Source organism: Coloeus monedula (genome assembly GCF_965178545.1).
Source record: "Coloeus monedula genome assembly, chromosome: 16".
In the NCBI taxonomy this organism is placed as follows: domain Eukaryota; kingdom Metazoa; phylum Chordata; class Aves; order Passeriformes; family Corvidae; genus Coloeus; species Coloeus monedula.
Window position 1 is genome coordinate 12,651,686 of NC_138796.1, and position 22,881 is coordinate 12,674,566.

The 22,881-nt window shown below is 39.2% G+C and overlaps 1 protein-coding gene across 15 annotated transcripts in view; it reads right to left on the reverse strand.

Annotated features, from left to right (window-relative positions):
- RBFOX1 (RNA binding fox-1 homolog 1) overlaps positions 1-22,881 on the reverse strand; it is a gene marked incomplete at its 5' end in the record, with an annotated part of 1,111,952 nt that overhangs the window by 123,013 nt on the left and 966,058 nt on the right. For all 15 annotated transcript variants that reach the window (XM_082292358.1, XM_082292365.1, XM_082292372.1 and 12 more), the window contains one exon: positions 538-780. In XM_082292358.1, the coding sequence (XP_082148484.1) occupies positions 538-780 (243 nt within the window). The remainder of the gene's footprint in view (positions 1-537; positions 781-22,881) is intronic.

The following is a 22,881-nucleotide window of genomic DNA, read 5'->3' on the forward strand; positions in this document are numbered from 1 at the left end:
CACACAACTTGGGTAATGGCTGCACAAACAAGCTCTCTAGAAAATACAATATTGCAGACATGTTCTTCGTAACACTAACTCAGTACATTTTGTACAGGATCATTCAATTAATACTTTTTGTAAAACTACTTGTGTCAAAAACACAGAGGTCATTAAGAATAATCAAATGAGTCTGGTTTGGGGTTTGTGGTTGCTTTCTTTGGCCTTGCAAATGAATGCCTACAAACACTCATTTGCAATGTTTTTCTATATTGGACTTAATTAAAATTTATGCTGTGATTCGTGGGCTGGCTATTAATCATTTTGTCTAAAACTGTTGAAAATGAAACTCCAAAGCTCCAACACTTACTAAGAAGCTCCAAAACCAGTGAAAACACATTCTCCAGGTTCAACAGTCAACTTTGACAGACTTTCAACCTTGACACGGCGACTAAGCCCAACGCAAATGAAGCGTGTCAAGCGCGACATAGAAAAAGCTGTTATTGATAAACACACACGAAACACAGAGCTTTAGAAAGAGCTGTAACCTTGACTTACTGTGGCTGTGCCGGAGACAGTTTGTGCATTTGTGTCAGCTGCACTCTGTTCGGAGTGTGTCTGAGCAGGAGGGTACATGTTTAACGTGTGCTCTGGAACAGTGGTTTGGCCTGTGTAGTCTGGAGCTGGATGCGGATGTGGGGCTGTGTATTCTGCAGGGATACCGTTCTGAGGTGGAGCGAACTGGGCTGAGGCATAAGGCTGTGCCATTGTGTCAGGAGGTGCTGTAGCTTCCTGATTACCCTGTGAAAATCAAAAGGAAAAAAAAATAAAAATAAAAAGAGGAAGAAACGTGGCGTGAGATAAAATAAGCGAAGGTCCTGCACCCGTAACGCAGAGAGTGATGAGAGCATCCTGGCCTGAAAAGGGCACAGTGGTTGCTTCTTGAGGAGAACATTTCTTATCTGTATTAAATGCATTTTGCTAACCCTATTTAATATTATTATAATTAGACAAACAAATCTGCTTCTCGTGGGATAACTGTAGACTATTCTTTAAGAGGGAAAGGTCGGTGAAATCTGCCTGAGCTAATGATGCCTCAACTCAGACAAGGAAGAGGGACAAAGCTAGTTTATTCCAAAGGCTCCTGAGCACAACTACCAGCACAGAGCTCTGGTAAGCTCAGCCTCCAGTCTGTGACCACTCTGACCTACCATTTGCACAACACAATATATGCAACCTCCACACAGGACAGGATTTGGGTGCATACTGTTAACAAACACTAAAAGTACTGATACGAAATAATGCCCTGAGACACCCAGAATACTTTGAGGTATTCTGCATTGAGCAATTGCATGCCACAAATGCAAAATAATAATGAGATCCAGTCAAAATATTAAATATTTGAATCTAAAAATGCATCAGTTCAAAACTTTAAATAACATAAAAGAAAAATTCTATGTCAAGAGAAATAGATTTAAGAACTTTAAAGGTTTTACATTTGAAGATAACAGCATTTCATCTCCATATCACAATTAGCCTACAGCATTAAAAACACTGTCCTTACGCTGTTAGAGAGAGACCTATATTTCCATTTGGCATGATAAAGAACAGCCGAGGCTGCTAATTTATCAATTAGAAAACTTCTGACTAAATGTTTCGCCCACACCAAAAAGCAATAATTCTAGAGGAGGAAATGTACACTACAATCTTTCTGAACCTATACAAAAAATGCCCAAAACGTGATTTTGCCTGACACAGCATTAGAGGCCATTAGTGCAGGGACTATCCCAACCTCACATAAACTAATTTACAAGATGAAATTATCCCTTCAAATAGCAAGCAATGTAAAAATGCACATTTGAGTTAAAATTTAATTATCTTTTGAACCACTCCACCATTCTCCCACCAAAGTATGTGCAAGTACCTGCCCAAGACTATTGCAGGGATTTTATTTGTACTCATCAGCCCACGATTTCCTAATTTTAAAATAGGCTGTATGAATAAAAGACATTCTTCTGCACTTTGTACTTAAGGGCATTTCCAGCCAATTGCAACTATTTCAGACATCATTTCTCTGACCTGAACTAGTCCTAAACTCAAGAGCTTTTAAGAATTCGCACAGGAGTAAGTCTTGGTACTTGACTGGCTTAAAAGAGAAAATTGAAGTAAAAGTTTTTCTTTGTAAAAAGCACTCAGTGTGTCCTAAAAAATTAGAACTTTATATCAGCAATCAAACCCTAATTTTAATCCCATCTTTGCTGCTGGTTTAGTGCATGGCCTTGAGCAAGTTTCCATTGCTTCATTCAACCATCTTTATCATGAAAGCAGTGTCATTTACTGACTTCACAGGGTTAAGTCACAAAGATTTGTTTGCCTATCTGCAATCATTGTAAGGTTAATGCTGCACTGAAACTGCCTGTGATAAATTTCTTTGGAGGTTAAAAACTCTTGTAAATGTATACTTTAACCCTCTAATACTAAAACGGTCAAGTTCGTTTCTTATTTCTTTTACCTAAAATTTTCACTACTAAAAAATAAAAATAAAATCCAGATGAAGGAAAAACCCAGGAATGAATGGATTATACCAGAGACATTCATTAAATGTTAAAGAAGTATTTTTAAAGCTTGTGTGGGAGGCAGCTGACCTTAAATTTTTTAATCAGCTGTTTCAGGAGGGACTTGAGCAAGGAGTAAGAACGAACAAAAGCAAATCCAGATTCTGCCTCTATAAGCATTTTCACTGTGCAGGTTTTGAAACACAGGAGCTGGTTAGTGCTGGTCCTTAAGCTATTCCTTCCTGTCAGATGCTAAACATGGCACTGGAGTCAGCAGCTGTTAAAAAAGAACAGCAGTGGCAACAGAGGGACCAAGGGCTAATGTCCAGGTGCATTTGATCTAAAGGGTTCTGTACCACCTCCAGTCCTAAACCAGATGTTGCTGAGAACCCCACTGTTTCTCATTAACCTTGACAGCAGTTCCATGAGGACCCTAATTAATATTCAAAGCATCCACACCTAGTGCTAATTACAGCTCATATTTAATTAAGAGGGTTGAACTTTTCTATTATTTTTACCAGCAACTCCAAACTTTTTCGATTTATCACAAAATGGCAAATTGCACAGGCAATTTCAGAACCTCCCCAACACTGAGACTCTTCTACCCCTTTCATTAAACTTGTTCAGCTGAGGTCTGGCTAACTTATTTATAACTGAGACCTCATTAATAAGTAAACAACAAAGGGTCAGGGATTTGTGGGTTTTTTTACTAACTTGTACATATTCAGAGATTTACAGCCTTGCCATTAAAGAAACCAACCCCAGTATGCTTAGAGCAGAAAACTGACACACAAGATTATCAGTGCAGGCTCTGCAGGTTCATTAAATTGTTGGAAGACAGGGGACAGTAAAGAAATTAAACTTGCACATGGACTGCAGGCCCTAAGTTTATAGTGACAATAAATCGGAGATGTTCATCCCTTAAAATAAGTGACTACTGAAGCTTTTCCTAACCTTTAAAATTGGTGTGAATTTATTATTCGTAATTAATTCAACAGACACAGTATTACAACATGATATAAAAGCATGTGTGTGTAAACAAGTTCTGTACTATTTACTTGGCTAATAATAGCCAGAGCTTATTGTTCAAAATACTAACTTATATCAAGAACAATGAAGTGCCAGCTATCACACATTTGTATATACACGTGGTTGATGGGGACCCCAGACTACACAACAGTCAGATACACTTGAATAGATTTTAAAGAAGCAAAAATTCTTTAAATAGAATCACCTCAAACGTTCCTCTATTGTGCTCTTTAAAATACAGTGAACCAAAATGAATAGAAGAAATAGTAAGTTCTAATGCATTAAGCTGAAAATATGAAATGGCCCTAAAAGCAACAAGAAATATCGATCCTAAATTAGCCTATGAACTCAGGTATTAGAGTAATTTCAAAGCTGTGTATGACAGTACACAGGCATGGCTTAATACCACCTAGGCAGGAGAAGCTGAACAGAAGTTGTCCCTTCAGACTCAGTTCCAAGTATCTTTAAGATTAAATGACCTCTTAATGCTCACTTTATGCATGTTTTTTAAAAAAAAGTGGTTGTTGGCAACAGCAAGGAGAACAAAGGATGGCAGACAGTCAGGCTCTGCTAAATGTTCTGGCCTGAGTCTTAATGAAAACCACATTTCAACTGAAAAATATGCTTTACGTGGCAGTGTATAAAATCAAATTTATTGCTTTCTGGTTAAATGTTTAACTCTAAAGAACCAAAAAAAAAGATTCCAACGATGTAGGTAAGTGAAGGCTCTCCTATTTCATCCATATTACTCCATTTGAAGAAAAGCTTAGAGTTTAAACTGCTCCTACTGTCTCAGATGCCTTTTCAGCATCTCCTGCTCTGAAAGGATTTCATAATTAAGAAATGTATAAAAAGTGTCAAAACGTAATAAAGCAAGCTTGTTTTGTTTGTACACAAAGGAGAGACACAGAAATCATTACTTATGCAGTGTTCCTTTTTTTAAAAAACACATTTGCAGCATAAAAATGTATTCAATGAAAACCTTTCTGCTTGCCTGCATTTTGAAGTCTAACTCACAGTTTATTGTTTGTTTTGCTCTATTTTCCGTTTGGTGCATTTTGTTTCTTTGGCAAGAGATATTTCACATTTAGAGAAAGCCTCCTGTACTGTAGTTAAATGAGCCAAACTGCATCGTATCCTTAGGGCACAGAAACAAAGAAGAAAAATGCAACATTTCTCTGCAAACCTGCTGGTTCTGAGAGGGCTCAGTTACATTTATCAAGCACATGATCCCCCGTAGCTTGCCCTCCTTCAGACTTAAGCAACAAAACATGGGTTAGAAGTCTTGCATGCAGTGATGCAGCTGGTTATAAGAACTGCCCTGCCTTGATTAAAAATCAAGAGTTTCAAGTGAAAATAAAAGTGCAAATACCTGCTGTACCATGGTGCTGCCTTTATTCTCCATAAACTTAGCAGCTGCTCTGGTCCCAGGCCATGCAGCATCTGCCCAAAGCGAGCATCAGTGCTGGCTGAGGGCGTGTGAGCGCTGCAGGGTGTGCAGGGGTGTGGGTGATCGGGGTGCTCAGGGAGGGGAGCCGATGCAGGGCTCGCTGACCTCCCTCTCAACATCTGACTGCTCCCAAAACCTGATCCAGATGGGGCTCCTTCAGCGTGCCGGGCCTCGCCCCATCAATCACAGCAGGCCACTCCTCTGGCTCCTGCTACTGCTTATGGAGTGCACCACTGAGCAGATGATTGCACAGAGAAGGAGAAAAAACACAGCTTGACTACATTAATAGCTGTTTAAAAAACATTGGAAATGCTACTATGGAAGTTGCCGGAAGCTGAAGGTTTTTGTTTTAAAATCAACATGGCTGTATTCAAAGTTCCAAAACACCCTAAACTTCCAGGGCTCTGGCTTTGTGATAGCTACGCTGTCCAGCTAAACATGTGCATTTCCATGGGATTAATTCCTCCTCCATGTGGCAGAGTTAATACCAATAAGGTTCCTATTTTAAAATTGCTGAATGCCACAAGCAAACAGTTGATATTGAACTAGCCTAGCTTAGATTAAATGTACTTTATCCTTCCATTCAAATGAAATATTGTTTCCTTTTTTGTTTCATTGCATGATATCCCTCTTGCTTACCAGGGGGAATATTTCAGAAATGCTTCCAAGGTTTAGTTCTGTGAGGCACTTGAAGCAACCTAATGCTTCACTGTTAAAGGGACTTTCCTAGATGCTCTAGAGATAGCTTCAAAATGATTGAACTGCTATCTAAAGAAATAAAGAAAAGAATTTAAAAAAAAAAACTAAAAAGATTCAGACAGCCCCAAAGAAGACACATTTATTGCCACTCTGTTGCAGACTGCCTACAGACATCAGGGTTCAGAAGCAGGGCAGACACATAACACAGGAATTATTCTAACAAACCTTCCAATTCTAAGGGGTGGGCAGAGCAACAAGCAGTCATCAATTCATCATTAAACTTATATTCCAACTGAAATCTATTGGAATTCTTTAAAGTGGCAGTGTAATTCTTCCAGATTTGCTACTGGCACTCCCCAATTAATGATAATAAAAGCAGCCACTTCAGATTTTTCAGAAGGAATCAGACATCCAACCACGCTGGACTGATAATCACAACTGACTAACTCTGCAAGCTTTCTCTGTTGTAGCTTAATTATCTGACCAGGCCACTTGACTCGCATCATTTGCTTCTGCAGTCACACAAAATGAATTCTCCAGCCACCTCTCTTTTTTGGAAGGCTCAGGACAAATCCAAATTCAGCTTTCAAAAGTAAGAAAGATAATACAGAATAACTTTTTTCAGAGAGCATAGGGGGAAAAGATAACAATAAGTAAGCAAAAGACAATTTCTTTACTACCTTAGCAGGAAAGTACCATTTCTTTTCTCCCATTGCAGAGAAACATTTACTTTTGGTCTTTTTTACATATAACATACTGTATTCCAATAAAAGTCTGTGCTCTTGCTATTGCTGCATATGTGTTTGATAATGACATGTTCCTGAGGTGTGGAACAAACCAGCAACTGAAACATCCCAGCAGCCTGTAAAGGACATTTACTTATATTTAACTGAAAGCAGCAAACAACTTGCCAAAACTTAGTCTAAATTCCTGCCTGAATTCAAGAGCACATAATACTATGGACACACCAACACTCACAGAGGAAGCCTTCCCTCCAACACCTTCACTCTTTCCAACTGCTGAAACTTTTGACTGCCTTTATGATGCTGTAATTTATTACCAGAGCTTTCCTTATCCCACATGGCAGTTCTTTCTCCTCCTATTTCCAATGGCCCAAGTGGACATGATTCTACCACACTGACTTGTTTTGCTTCCACATTAACACCTAAATCTTTCTTTTTAAGCTTTCTGCCTCTCCCTCACTTTCTCCAACTCCGACTCTTAAGGTCTTTTCAACAGCAGCTCAACCATGTATGCCATCAAACAATATTTCCCTTGGAAAATTTTTTTCATCACATTTGAAAAACACAGCTCTCCTAAACAGCCTTAAGAGCCATACAGCCAGCCACTCGGAAGAACTCAGGTATATCTACAATGAGAATCGATCCTTAAGATATATATTTTTTTAAAAAAAGCATAAAAGGAGCTTGTCATCATCCACAAGTCAGTATAGGAAACTACACCTCATTTGTTTCACACCTTTATGAGAGCATACTGAGGATGATGCAGCCATGTACCTAAATAGTGGGGAAGGAGGGCAAAAATAAAGGATTGGATTGTTGACATAAAAGGTTCGTGAAAAGCCATCTGGAGTAGTGGCTTTTAAAGGGGGTAGTGGTCAATCTTTAGAAGTTTAACTCATCAGCTACGGGTTCCAGCCCTTTGGCATCAAGACCAGGTCCGAAACTTGAATGTCTTCATAAAAGACCATATATGAAGTGTCAGAATGCAAACTCACACGTGACAGCAAACAGGGAGCAGTTGTGGGGCTCTGCAGAAGCTACAGGAGTGGGCGGACAAGAACCTGGCCAAAGTCCTGCTCTTGGGACTGGACAATCCCTCGCACTGGCCCAGGCTCTGACTGCCTTGCCAGAGAGGAGCTTTGCAGAAAAGGATCTGTGAGTCCTGGTGGGCAGAGCTGGGTACAAAGCAGTGCTCTGCCTTCAAGGCAGCAAACTGCTCTGCAGGCTGCATTAGCAAAGGGTGGTCTGTGAGGTGAGGAAAGGGATCATTCTTCCCTGCACAGCACTGGGGAGAGCATCTGGAACACCAGTCTGGAGTGCCCCAGGACAGGAGATGTGCTTGAGAGTTCAGTGGTGGGTTGCCAGGGCAGCTGCAGGGCTGGAGCACATGACAGAGGCTGAGGGAGATGGTTCAGCATCGCCTGCAGAAGGGAGGCCTTAGACAACTTAATTGCGTCTTCTCCCACTTAACCAAAGGTTACAGAGACAGAACGCGAAGCTACAGAGTGACAGAACAAAGAGCAACAGCTAAAAGTTGCCAAAAGGTAAATTCTGGTTAGCTCTAAAGAGTAAGATAATGAATGTGAGGGAAGTTAAGCACAGAAAAATGCTGCTCAGAGAGGTTATGGCATCCTGGAGACTTTCAGCCTGAACTCTAAAAGCCCCTGAGCAACCTAATCTGTGTAGTTACCCCAGTTTTAAAAGGGATGCTGGGATTAGATGGCTTTGGAAGTTCCCTTTCAATCTGAATCATTCTGTGATTCCAAGTGGTTTCAACAGGTGCAGAATAGCTTCAAAATGGATTTTATACTTTTATCCTGTCTGATGACTTTCTTCATAAGGGATGTACTGAAAAGGAAAGAGACTGGTTACGTCTTCTAGCCTGCTTCCTGTCCTCAAGAAACAATGTCTCAGTTCTTTGAGATGTATTTGCAATGTTTCCTTAGAAAAATATGTTTTCATTTGTTTAATCCACAGCCAGAGCAGTATGGAAGTGGCAATTCTTATAGTGCAGGCAAGACAAGTTTCACAAATGATTTCATTTAATGCTGTGAACTATGACACATTTTCATTTTCTGCCAGACGTTACCATTCTCAGCATATGCAGAGGAGCACTGCCTTACATCTCCATAGAAAGGAGTCATTTTCTCTACTTTCTGCATGACCTCTATAACAGTAACTACAGCCATATAAGTCTTCTAATTTTATCTGCATTTTCTCTTCTGAAATAAAATTTATTTCGAAGATTAATTTATCGAAAACCACTGCCACCTTTTAAAGCTGGATTGTAACAAAGCTAGTATGTCCATTTTCTTCTTTTTCTAATAGAGTGGTAGAAATACCCAATTTTTTAAAATTATTTTGTGTTGTTTTTTTTACTACAACACTTATTGATGATACGGGGCATAGCAACCCAGGTGACAAACCATGCTTATGTCGCCAGACTATGTCTGGTCCAGACAAAACCCTGCATTGTCCTTTGTAACCCTTTCTTCTGGATTCCACTGAGAGAGTTCCTGCCTTGTAACCCATGCACGAGCATAAATATTTCCAGAATTTGAGCCAAAAATCTTCCCTAAATGACACCTTACTGGTAAAGGATTGAACTCTGCAAAGGTTTGGAATCTGCGGAGAAAACTGAACAGCATTCAAACCCAGTTGCAGGTATATGGTTTTCAACAGATCGTTTCTAGAACTTCAGTAAGTTTTTATAACATAGCTAAAGTAATTCATTGAAGATTTGTTGTAAGTAGAATTCGACACCCCAATTCCAGCCTACTCTAAAAAACCTGACTGAACCTGACTGAATTTTTCAGGAGCTTGGGACTGGATACAGCTGGTTCCTAGAAGTGTCTAAATGGAGCAATTTAATCCTGTTGATATTAATAGTTGTCACCAAGTTATTCCAAATTTAGAGATGCCACCTCCTCCAGAGTTTCAGTTGGCTTTGCAATGGACGTACCATAGAACAGAGCCAAGGGTTTACCAGATCTGTCAGCCATAGAAAGTGGTGAACCTACAGCCCTGTGCTGACAAATCGTTCTTGAAAGCCATTTGTGCCAGAGAGAAACAGGATCAGAGTTTCATGGCTACTTAATTACTGATTAGATGGTGATAGATAAACCAAATACCAGGCAGGATGAGTGAAGAGTGCCACAAGGATTCCACACAGAGAACCAAGAAGACAGAACTGGAGACCTTTGTAGACCTTTTCGTGCTTCACAAAAGCATCACTGGAGTGGCTGCACCAGAATGAGCAAACCCACCTCCCAAGCCTAAGGGCAGCAGCACCCAGCAGAGATTGAACTGCCCATGTCACCTCTTTAAACTGGACACTTTAAGTGACCTCTTTTAACCAGGGGCACAATCTTTCACTGCTGGGCTCTGATGGAGCCTCAGAAAAGAAAGGGGACATTTCTCTTCATAATCCCTCACAGTGAATCATTTTCTAGGGCAGCACCACAATAACCACAGTTCATCCATCATGTGTGACACAGGTCCAAACCCCAGTATCACAAATGGAGATCATTACTTGACACACCTGAAATAAAACAAGGAACACAGTCAGCTAGTGAGGGAAATGAAAATGCAATGCCATGAGCTGCCTTAAGTAGCAAAGCTGACAGATCATCCCTGCTCAGCTATTTGGATACAGGGCTGCTTTGAAAGCCAGAATGAGCTGGATTAAATGACAATTCCTGCAAAACTGTGCCAAATGATCAAATACAAGCTGGTTTGTTTTGTTTTACTTTGCTTAAACCAGGTAAATTTAAGAGTTTGATTTATGTAGTAAGCTCCATAAAGACAATGACATGACTGACTTTGGGATTGTGGAGGAAGACCAGGAGAATCAGCCACAGAGTTATAAAATTGGGCTTCAGAAAAAGAGGTATCAGTATATCCAGGGAAATGTTATGAATCCCTAAGGTTTGCCCAGGAGAGGAAATGGTCCAAGGTAGCTGCCCGATATGAGACGTTGATTAAAGAGAACTTCAGCATGCAGGAACAAATCATTCATTAGGAAAGAAGATACTTAGCAGGCCTACGTGGCTATGAAGAAAGTTTCTTAACAAAGACAGACACAAATTGTGAGCTTACAAGTGATGGAGTCAAGGCTTGTCAACAAAAGAGAAGCACAAAAGTATTGCTCAGGTACTTGAGGTCAAAAATTGGGAGTTTTTTTTGTCCATCCTAGCTAGAACTAAGACACCCTTAATTCAAAGATGTTAAGGGTGACAAGAAGGGCTTTTTTCCAGAAAAAAATAAATCTAGACATTAACCATTCAATATTGCTTTCAGAAAATGCCTGTTTCCAGTCTCTGTTTAAGATTTCCACCATTTTGTTATTTACAATGGAACACAGATGACCTGAGCTGCAATGAGCGACTACCACAGCAATGCCATCTTGTTTGATGCCAGTTAAAGCAGCGCTCACTTTTTTTGGCACTGAAATTAAATGACGGAACATGATCGCTGATGTTATTTACTCCTAAGATTAAAATGACAATCAAAATATCATTGGGCACAAGGAACAGACAGATTGGCTTCCTGCCTCAGCCACACTTTGCTATGCTTGTTTATCACCGAGATCATTTGCATACTTCAGTGGATGTTTATGTTAAGATGCTGTTGTAGCATTACCAAGGAACTGTTTATCCAACAATGTTTGTCATCAGCAACCTAAGCCACAGTACTGAAGGAAGGTAAAGACCTTCTCAACGAGGAGACAAAAAAAGCACCAAGATGTGTTTATGCAAAGCAAATATACTTCTAAACAGTGCTGAATGTCACAACTGCCTAAAACAAACTGAAATCTACAAATAGTGTGTTACAGGAATTTCCAGTTATGGAGAAAATGACAAAATCCTTTAATGGTTCCTACAGCAAAGGAAAGACTCACTGACTATTCTGACTGGTAAGTTCTATGTTGTTAAATCTCTGAAAAGCTTCTGTTACTATGAAAGGAATAGCCAATTTTTTCCCATATTTTCATTTCCACAGTCCCCCAGAATACGGACTAAAACCAGTGTCAAATCTGCAAATCTATATGGCCTCTCCCTGCACATCATCTTTGGAGATTTATTTCCCTACTGGACCTTCTTCACAAGACTGAACACATTCATATGATAGTAAATCTTTCTGCAAAGCTGCTCTCTGCCTATGCTACAGGTGCTTAACCCTGGTGGGCTTAAAAACCATTGCTTTGAACAAGACAGTATTTTCAAGTAGTATATACTGTGGGACTGGATGAAAATCACCTTTCCAGGTTTACAGTTTTATTTTGTGCCTCTGTATGTGAGGAAGGGGTGGAGGAAGGAAAGGTATTTCCAAAACTGAAATAGCACTGAGAAAAGCTCTGGCATGTCGAGCAGAAGCATATGGCTAATCTACAGCAACCACATCCAACAGCGTTTGTGTGTGCACAGTGCCGGGGCCTGGACAGCAGCCACAGCATCCACATTCTAGAATCAGTCAAAATACACACACCACTTTTGGGAGAGAAAAGTTATAGCCTGGAAACTGTTTCTAATCAATGTGAACTGGCTGGCTGTTATAGTAGAACATTAGATTAAATAAGATATCAGAAATATTGAAGCAGTTCTGCATTTGCTGAGTACGCACCCAGTGAGATGGAGAATACAGCAAGTGCATTTGCATTTTAGCTGCAAAAGAAATTCAGATTAGATGCTGCTACACAGGAATTGATAGCGAGTAGGTATTCAATCAGAAAAGTGGTTTTCTTTTAAATATTACAATCACATGGTATAGTACATCACTTGTGTCAAGTTAAATTTAATCATATCAGCGTACTTAAAGGAAAAAACTTGAATATCTGCTCATATACCCATACCATTATATGAGACTTTATGAAGCCTTTTCCTTTTATTTAACATTCTGATATCTGTATAGAACAATTTTGGTAGATATTATACCCTCAAACTAATCTATTCCATTGTCATTTTAATGCACAGCAAATATGCCAGAACTCATGGTGACAGCATCGTGTGTCCTGTCAGCTACTGGTGTTCTTCTCCCATTTAACAGCAAAGGCATTTTCCTTGGATCAGCAAAAGGCATAAGGAGTATTGCTAATTTTCCTAAGAGTAAAGCAATATCATCATCTGCTTTTAAATGTATTAAGAACACATTTAAAAAGGAACAATAACTTATGTGCTCACTAATGCTTGCTGATTTTTGTCAGATTTAGAATCAGGGATGTGAAGGACTTTGCTCTGGAAAAGGTGTCTGAGTAAGGCAATACACAAACTGGATGGGGTTTTACTGAAATGCACTTTTTCTACATATGTTTAAGGGCTTACCTGAACAACAATGAAAAATGATCGCTATATAATCCATCAGAAATAAACCAGTTTTCAGCTGCCAGAGACTAAATACAACAAAAACTTTGAAACATTAATTTAATTCTGGGAAAGCAATCAAAACTCTTAAGCGACACATATGTCAGGCATGCACTTAGGCAGACTCAGTCCACCTCAGAAGAGATGAAGACTGGATGGATAGAATTCAGGATCCAAAACAGGGACCTAAAAGGCACAATCCACTTCTACAGAGTCGGGGCTATTTTGCCAAGCCTTTTAGTGAATTCTCCTCTCATTCAGACCCTGATTCACTTTTTCCAATATTTTAAGCCTCCCTTTGCCCCCCTCCCTCTTCTTCATATTGTCCTTATTTACTACTTCCTCCTTCTACACCTATCCACAACAATCTAATTCTCCCCTTCAGTATTTACTGCAGCAGTTGGGGGTACAATAGATATAAAATGTTATCTGACTGACATGGTAACGCATTAATTCTGCCTAAGTTACGGAATGAAAAGCAAGGGATTATCTCCACATGTATCTTAACCTTGATGCAAAATCTCACATGTAATTGGGAACTATTCTGAACAGAATCAGGCTACAGGACTGGTACAATTTAGAGAACTTTTTCATCTGCTCTCACTTATTCCAGATACCATTGAAGCCAAACGATCCAGGATTTGGAGGATGAAAATATATTCTGGAACCTGACACAACTATGGAAATACCCAATCGTTGGTCTTGATGAAAAGGTAAGTATATTAGCTTATACTTACATAGTACATCTATATATAGTGTAAACAACCACAAAGGGTTCACTGAGCCTCGGTTGACTTCGTGTATTAAAAATGTTCTGTGTTTAAAACAAATTCCTAAATTCTACAGCTATTTAATAGTTCCCCTGCCAACAGTTCTAAAGAATAGTAGGAGGAAAAAAAGAAAAAAAAAAAACAAATCAGCTAATTTCAGTTAATAAAAGTTCAAAATGTAAATTTAAATCTTCCAGTAAAGAGGTCTGCGGTGACTAACAGCATCAATTAAGAAAAGCACTGCACAATAAATTCAATTTTAGTGTCATACACACATGTGCATCTGTTCATGGTATCAAACTAAGAACCACATTCAATGGAGAGTTACGAAGCATAGTAAATTGATCTGAATATGTTGCTTGCTAATAAGGATTATGAAATAAAATTTTCAAATTATTATTTTAACTTCATTTTAGTAACACAGATTGAACACCGGTTAAACAATCTGAACACAAGGCCCCTTATGCGCTTCAGAAGCAAACAAATTATGATATAAAATATTTCCAATTAAACAGAGAATATGACATTAATTCAAACAATTCAAGCAGTGCACATTGCAAAAGCCTCTATTGCTCTACGCAGAAAAGTGAGAGCAAGGGTGAATCTACCCTGAATTTAATCCCATTTTCTTTCTTTGACAATTTAAACTATTTATATCTTGTTTCCATTTCTTACAAACATAAACCAGACACTTAAGAGCATAGTTTGCTGCTAAAATTTGCTTGCTAACATCTTACATCCCATGAATCTCAAAGAGCCACATCATTGCACCTTTGCAGTTAAAATAACAGTTAAAAACAAATAAACAAATTAGCAAGCTACTACACACCCTGAGCCACAGAGCCCAGCTAAATGGGGGTTCCCATTGTCTTAGGTGAAAAGAGTTCTAATAGAATTACACAAAACAAAAAGATAAATGGTTTAAAACTAAAAGCAGAGCAACAGTCTGTGCAGGAGCTCAGATGAAGTAAGCTTTCCCTTCAGCAAAGTAAATTTCTGATACAAACAAACTCTACAACACTGTAACTTGCACGTCCTCAAGTTCTCTTACTCATCTGCAAGTGTTTAAAATAATCTCTGGTTGTTGGGTTTTTTTCTAGTTTGGCTTTTTGTTTATTTTGTTTTTTGGGTTTTTTTTTTTTAATAATAGTTTCAGGCAAATTTTACTTAAAAGTAACCTGCAGTTCATCCGCAAATAGCACTGGGTTTTGAAATACAAATTACTTAGGTATTAGACAGGAATAATTAATCCACCCTAACAAAACCCCCTACAACTGTATTTGCCAGGTATGTACCATTAGTCAGCTGTATGTTAACTGCAACCTAGAAGAAAGCCCGCATAGAATTCAGATGAAAACTAGTTTTTATATATGCTTTCAGGAGGAAAAAGAAAAAAATATCTGCCATAAATATAAAAATAATCAGAAGTGGGTGACAGTACTCAGAAGTATGTGTATTACCATTTTGCATTTCCAGTCTACTCAATCCAGCTAGATTCAAAACAGGTCTCTGAAAATCAGTAGCAGAAGAGATACCAATATTCATATATAATTCTCTGGAACTAATCTCTTTGCTCATGTATGAAACTTCTACTTCCCAGAAAGCTTTGTTGTGCAGGATTGCCTCTGACAACCAAACTGCCTCTCTACAGAAAGTACAATTTTCTCAGTGACCATGGAAGAAAAGAGGAACTTTAGATATTTTCAAGAAAGTAACCAGATTGAGCGGACACAGAGAGCTCGGTTTCAAACAAGGAAGTCCCTTCCCTTGAACGAGTTCACCAGGATTAGAAATTCAGTAGAATCCCAACTTTTCCATTCAAATAAAACCCCAAATTTTTGCACGTTGCTGTAAATGGCAAAGCACTGAACCTCTTCGGCGGCAATAGGGCAATTTGCACAGACTCTGCACAAGGTGCATTTCACTTCTAAGAGACAAATATGTCCCATGAAGGCACGCTGCTGAGTGTATTTTTTCGTTTCACGTATCAGTGGTCTTGCTTTGCGGAAATTGTTCCATCTTTTTAACTCCAAGGCCCAGAACTGAGCAAGAACAGTGCAGTAGGAGCATAGTTATGATGCAGCAAGATTAATCTATTTCCTGAGACACTATGTTAGATCAGATTTTGGGATATGTACAGTTTTTATGAATATGTTGCACTTTGCAGTCAGATGGTCATGAAGGAAACAACAGTGCCCAACATGTCACCTTCTGCAAGGTCAGAGAAAATTAGGAAGCTCCTTACATGCATCTGTACCATCAGCTGGTTTGGTTTCTTGGACCCTAAAAACAGTTCAGTGTATGAAACCCAGTTCTCCACTGAATCAGACAAATTCTGAGCATATAGTATATTTATTCTGTCTCAAGCAGGAGACTGTGAGCATCCAGCTGGAGCTTCTTGAAGTTCCACAGTCATTCCTGCAATGATCTGTGTGGGTACTCCCTCCACTTAACAGCAGATTTATGGAAAACAAGCAAGGTAAGGACAATCTGCAGAAATATCCCTTGACCAGTAATAAGGAAAATATGCAGTGACTACTCTATTTGCAAGAACCATTCATTTTGACAATTTATTTTCAAATTTGCACGGAGACACCTAGATTTGAAAAAAGTCTGCACTTGTGAACTCAGAAAAATGCTAGCTTAAAAACACTCATTCACTCACATGAGAAGAAAGACTGCAAATGGAATAAATACTTGGCCTGAAAAATTAGTGGTGACTGGAAAAGAAAAATCTGCCTAAAGTCTCAACAGAAGCGACATACAACCTTTAGGTTATCCAAGTGCACACATAAGGCTGTTATTTTTCATAGATTTAAATATTTCTTCCCTTCTGTTTGGGTTCAATAATACTTCGGTCTAAAAACAAAAGGCTGAGAGAGGATTCCATTCACTAAAGTGACAGGAGAGGAAGTGGCAGCTGGACCAACCCCATCCCTGAAGTGGCAGCAAGGCAATGGTAGGAGAGCCTGGAGGTACAGACAGCATTTTAAAGATTTGAATGTCTGTGCTACATCCATTTTTATCAAAACACTAAAGACAAAAGCTGTGCAAACTCTCCATACCTTCTCCAGTGCAAAACTGTTCTCATGGGGAAAGTTTTTCTTCATAGCCACTTATTCCAGTTTCCTGCATGTGTCATCTCTTATCCTCCCACCATGCACCTCTGGGAAGAGACTTGTTCCTTCTTGATACCCTCTTTGAGCAGCTATGAGGTCCTACTGGAGCCTTCCCTTGTCCAGGCTCAACAAGTAGAGGTCCCTCAGCCTCTCACCATATGCTTCAGCACATCTCAGGAGGCCAGGGCTGAACCTTCTTTCTGGTTTGGAGAGCCACAAACTGGGCCAAATACCTTGGATGCAATTTAACAAGTACCAGGTAAAGGGAGAAAATCACCTCTATGCATTTCCTGGTTACTCTCCTGCTTACCTAGGCCAGGATACTGTCGGCTTCCTCTGCTGCCAGAGCAAATATACTCATCCAGTAGAAATTCACTGTTGGAAATGCTCACAGGTGCATGACATGGAGATCTCATGTGATGTGAGCACGTCCCAGCTGCTCCCAGGAACAGCAGGTCTGAGGGGCAGGGTGCTGATGTCTCTGTCTTTGTAGCCAAGCAGACTGACAGCATAAGGAGACTGGACAGTCCTGCTACAGTATTTTGGTTGCAAACAAGAAACAGCTCTGCATTACAGAAGTTTCAAACAAGAGTTAGAATTTCAGTAACTAAGAGTTCTAGTAATAAGGATGAAAATAGGTCTATTTTTTTAAAGAAAATCCTGACCAATTTATCTTACCTCTATGAATCAAAAAAAACCCCTCTACAGCTATTCCTCATAGCAGCCACTACTTGACATGATCATTTTAACACAACAGCTGAGATAAATAGAAGAGGAAAAGGGTAGGACAGATAGTGGGTGGTAGAATATATATTTCCAAGGTACAAAGAGATAAAGATATTACAAACACCAGCATTTACATGGGGAGTCACATCACCCACCATAAACCTGTTATTTAATAGGTTGCTTAAGAGCTAGGAGAGCTCTTCACCTTACCCCTACCCCATTTAGCACATTAGCTTGTCCTAATGGGGAGCTCTGATCCAGAAACGCACAGCACCTCTGCCTGCAGGGATTGCCACATGATGCAAATGAAGTTGTAAAGAGAAATCAGCTCATCAATCACAACCACAAGGGGACAATGGGCAATGCAAAAGGATTAGTGTTTCAGCCCTGCTCAGGTCTTACCTAGCACTACTCTACTTTAATTAAATACCACCTCGAGTGCTTTATTACCATCAGAAATCTCAGCGTTGAAGGCTGGCATCCTGCAATCTAAGAGCTGGAGCTAATTAGAAATGAGAAAGAGAAACATGTTCACTAAAAATTGTGGGATTCCCCTACCAGAAATGATCTACACCTTGGAATAAAAACTTGCCTTTCTGTGGATTTAGAATAATATATTAAATAGCTTTTATTAAGGTGAAATCTTTTACTTTGAACCACACGGCTGCTATTGTCTTTCTTAAGTAAAGCCAGATTTAGCTGTATCCACCAGACCATTGTTAGAATTTAAAAGATTCTTGGCTTATGGTTAGCTGATAAGAGCCTTAATTCCTCTTCTTCTAACATTTGATACACTAATTTAAATTTTTTCAGACTTGGCACACTCAAGGGCTTTTTGCCTTACTTCCCTGGATATACATAAGCTAGTCATTACTATTTATGAAGGCGATGAAAGGAAACATTAAACAGTCAAAGAAATATAAATCTTAGATTCTAACACAGAGAGTGCAACAGCAGGATTAAAAACAAAACAAAATGAAACAAAAACCTGAAGCAAATACAAAGACATTTGCAATTTAAAGCAATACAATATAGCAGAAAAGCAGTTTTCTCTTCCACTTGACTGCCAAGTGACCTGACTCAGGATTTTATGGCTTTTCCCGGGAACAAGCTGAGAATATCAGTAGCATCCAAAACTTAGCAGAGAAATCGTATTATCGTGAACAAAAGCGAGGAGGAGACAGAACTTCTGATTTAAGTGATAAACTAAATGTTTTCCTAATTTTTAGCAACGATAATATGGAAATAGAAAATTGCTTTTGGCCAGCAGCTTATTAGATAAATTTACCTTTAAGGAAAAGACCTGAATAAGGCCTATACATGCCTTACATCCCACTCAGCTCATTAGGGGGAGGCTTTCTTGTTCAGTTTTGTGTATCACACTTATTTTTAATTTCTCAGTTAGGTGATTGCCAAATGCAAACAGCGCCTCAAATATTATCAATCAAAAAACCCTACAGCTTTTTGACTATACCATACATTGTTGTTTGAATAATGTTGAGAAAGATCAACTTAAACTTAGCCTGAATTTAATTTTTCAAGTATCTGCTAAATGCTGAACACTAATAAAAATACTCTTACTTCCAAGGGAAACAGATGGCTTTAAATAGTTACTTATTTCAACATATGGAACCCAATCACTGAACTATGAGGAATCAAACAGCAAACTCTATCATTATTAATTCTGACTAAAAAGAAAAAATATAAGAGAAATACAACACATAAAAGAATGCAGCTTCTAATGTCTGCTTTAGTTTAAACTGCAACAGAACAAGGAAGGTTTTAAAAATACTTGTTTGAGCTACAATGTTAGATTCTGTTCAGAGCACTGGTTTAGGGTTTAAAAAAAAAAAAAAACAAACCACATTTTTGTAGAAAATAGCAATTTGTGATGCATGTACATTTTTACATTCATCTACCACCTTAAAGCCCCCATGATTATAAATTCCCCTGAAAACAGTTCTCTCACCGTGAGCAGATATAGAGGAGCTCCTGGAGCTTCCTCTGAACCAAAGCTGCTCCCCAAACAGGACACAAAAAGCATTTGCAAAGGGAACAATTGACAAGAGACTTTATCAGAAGGCAGCAAAAGAATCCACGGTGCAGGGAGCAGTGAAGGTGTGAAAGAGCTGCACGGGTCATCCCTGGGACTGGCCAACAGAGCAGAGCTCCCTTTTCTAACCTGGCAAAGCAAACTAAAGCTGTATTAAACTGCAAATCAAACGACAATCAACACACCAGCTTTGCTGCTCCTGTGAAGAGCATCGTCATCAGCAATGGAAAGACGGCTGATGCTTCGGAAAAGTATCAAGAGCCAATCAATCTTACCCTGGTCTTATCATTGCAGTTTTCTTCAGTCGAGGTTGTAGAGGTTTGCCAGCTAAATCTGTGTCAGGTTTTTGACTTAAATATAATACAGCTGAAGTGAATTAAACTAGTTTATTCTCCCATGTCAGGCAGCTGGCAACTTTCAAAAGCTGCAGCAAAACTTCACCATTTTTGCTGCTTTTTTTTTTTTTTCTTCCTATCAGCTTATATAACAATATATTTTAAAGGTACCCCTACATTATCCTCAGCTGGTGGGCAGAATTGTGCTGTCTTTAGAATAGTTTTTAGGAGCCTACTTCTTAAAAAGAAAAAAAGGCTGCTTAGGCGTTCCATGACTTCTGTGCAGAACATTCCCTATGTGGGAGTGCCTCATCTGCATAGAGGCATGTGGGTAGGATTTGGACAAGCGCACTGAAGGATATGACAATCAAAGAGAGATATGTGGGAAACCTCTTTTAAATGTAAAAAGACCTCACCCAGCTTTCACTAACTTAAGTAAACATAATTTCCAAGGGAGGAATGAATGTATAAACTATCATGAGGCAAAAATGGGCTTTGAGCACTGCAATTTCTGTTGTGTACTAAAATACACCCAAGAAAAATTTCTTATTCTGTCCTATGTCTAACACAGCAAAAAATCAGTGAGAAACAGAATTTTGATCAATGCTAAAAATCTGCATGTGATTTTTCCAGCTAATGACATGCAGAACAAGTTATAGCTGATTTCTGCCACTGACATTCTGTCAATGTAATAATAGATCCCTCTTTTGACGTAACTTGACTGCCATTAGCGTTCTAAATATAGTGAACTGTTTTGTTAATATCGCCTCAGAAAACTGAAGTAAAAATGTAAAACAGAAGGCAACCTGGGCCAGTTTCTTGTATACAGAACTCGTCTCTAATGCACTGCTCTCTAGAAATGTGTAAATCCAGCTCCTCACCAGCCTAGTACAGAGTAAACTGAGATTACTAGCCTGCAAAAAATTCCTCTGCAGAAGCCAGCATGAAAGCTTGATTTTTTTTGAAGCAGGAGACATTTTGAAGCAGTCCATGGAGCTGCCCTCTTCCTTGAAAACTGAGCCGAGCAGCCTGACTCATGCTCTTGGCTGGGAAATGAGACACTGCCACCGCTTCTGAAAAAATGGTCAAGACTGTTCCCAGGCCTACCTCTGCATGCCATAATCACCCAGCAACCGCACTGATTCTAGGGAGGCTCTTGCAGTTTCCATGAGTTGCCAGTCTGGTCCACTCAGCTGTGGTGTATTTGATGAGGAGGTGTTGGACAGGGACACAGGGCAAGACTGGGACTGTGCCAGCCCTGCCACTGCACCCTGGGCACAGCAGTGCCCAGCAGAGCAGCACCAGCTCCTGCCAACTCTGCTGCTCCACATCCTGTGCATCCTTTACATGTTGGTACAGCACAAACCACCTGGGCTTCAGCTCTTCTGGGAAACAAACACTCTGGGTCAGTATCCTTGGGTCCCTTAATCCTAAATTTAGCAAACGTTCCTCCTACCAAAGCAATTACCATTTACTCCCTATCAATTTCTTAATTAACAACAGAGGTTTGTGTATTTCCCGTATTTCCATTCTGTTATTGTCCTAATTTGGACAATATAGACTTGAACAACTAAAATAATTTCACTAAATAATTTCACTAAAATGAACATGTTAACATAACTTGCAAAGCTTCTTTCATGAAAACATGAACTTCAGCTTCCAAATAATCCTAAACAATATCTATTGTAAAACTTCTATATTTTGCAATTCAGACACAGGTTAGGCCATTCTAAAATACAGAAATATTTCTGTCAAAGTAATGTTTGTCTGGAACTTCATTCACAAACAGTGGCAATAAACCAGTGTGTTCTGTTACTAAACAGTTCCTTACAGTTTCATACATACTTGGTATATCATTGTTACATAAAGGATGCACCACTTCAATGTTAAATAAATGAATGTAAACCAATTGTTATTGAAAGTTACCATGTTCTAAAAATAACACGCAATGGAAAAAAGCAGGTGAATGAAATATGCCAGATCTTTAAAAGTGCTGTGATAAACAACTGGTGATCTGGACTATCCAAAGTGAACAACCTCTTCTTATTCTTACTATCTCGCAAAAAATTCACAGCCAGGTAAAAATAAAAACGAGACCAAAAAAAAATCCAACAACAAAACAAAACCCAAACAAAAAAATAAAAACCAACTCAAAGCACCTTTCTAGAAGGATTAAAAAACCTCTCAAAGCTGTGGTCAGATGGCATTTTCCAGATTAACCTGGAGGTGCTGAAGACCTCTTAGGTGTTTTTTCTCTGCTAGCACCAGTTCCAGTCCAGTATAACCCTACCATCTTTTAAGTGCCAAGACACCTCATAAGATTCTGGGGGGGGGGGGGGGGGGGGGGCGGAAATAAAATCAAGAATGCTTCAAATTTCTGTATGAGCAGCTTAAACTCAGATTTTGCCTTTATGCAGATGAACACTCACACCTCTCCCTCTGCCAGCCCTGCTGTAAACACAGACTGCTGCACTTCAGCCAACCTAGATGTTTACAGAGTGGGCTCAAGCTGCCTGTTGTGATCATTTCATTTTGTGCCTCTCCACGGTCATTAACATCCAGGTTTATCAGAGAAGCCATTTAATTGTTCAGTCAAATAATGGATTTCAATTTACTGTTACGTCAGTGGCATTATTCCTACTGCCTGGTCCATACAAGAGAAAATTAAAAATAAAAAAATGCTAAAAAGATGCTCACTTCACAAACACAAGAGATGTACAACTGCAGCACCAAGTGATTCATATCAATGAATACCAAAGACATGTAAAAAACAAAAGCAAAAAGCACCTCTATGGAGTTTAAATCTAAAATAGGTTTGGGCAAAATAAAACTTGAGTCTGGAAGAGGCACTGCATGTCTCTGCTACAGCTGCTCAAAAAGGCAAATGTCTGAATTTTGTAGCAGATTTAACAACATGACTGTGGTGTATTGTTAAAAATCAAACCTACCTGCCTTTTTATGCAAAAGCAACATTAAAGGCTCCTTCTCAAAGGCAGTCCCTACACACTAACCCTGGCCCTGGTGCTGAGTTCAGCTGCCAAACTGTCTTCATGTACCTGCAGCA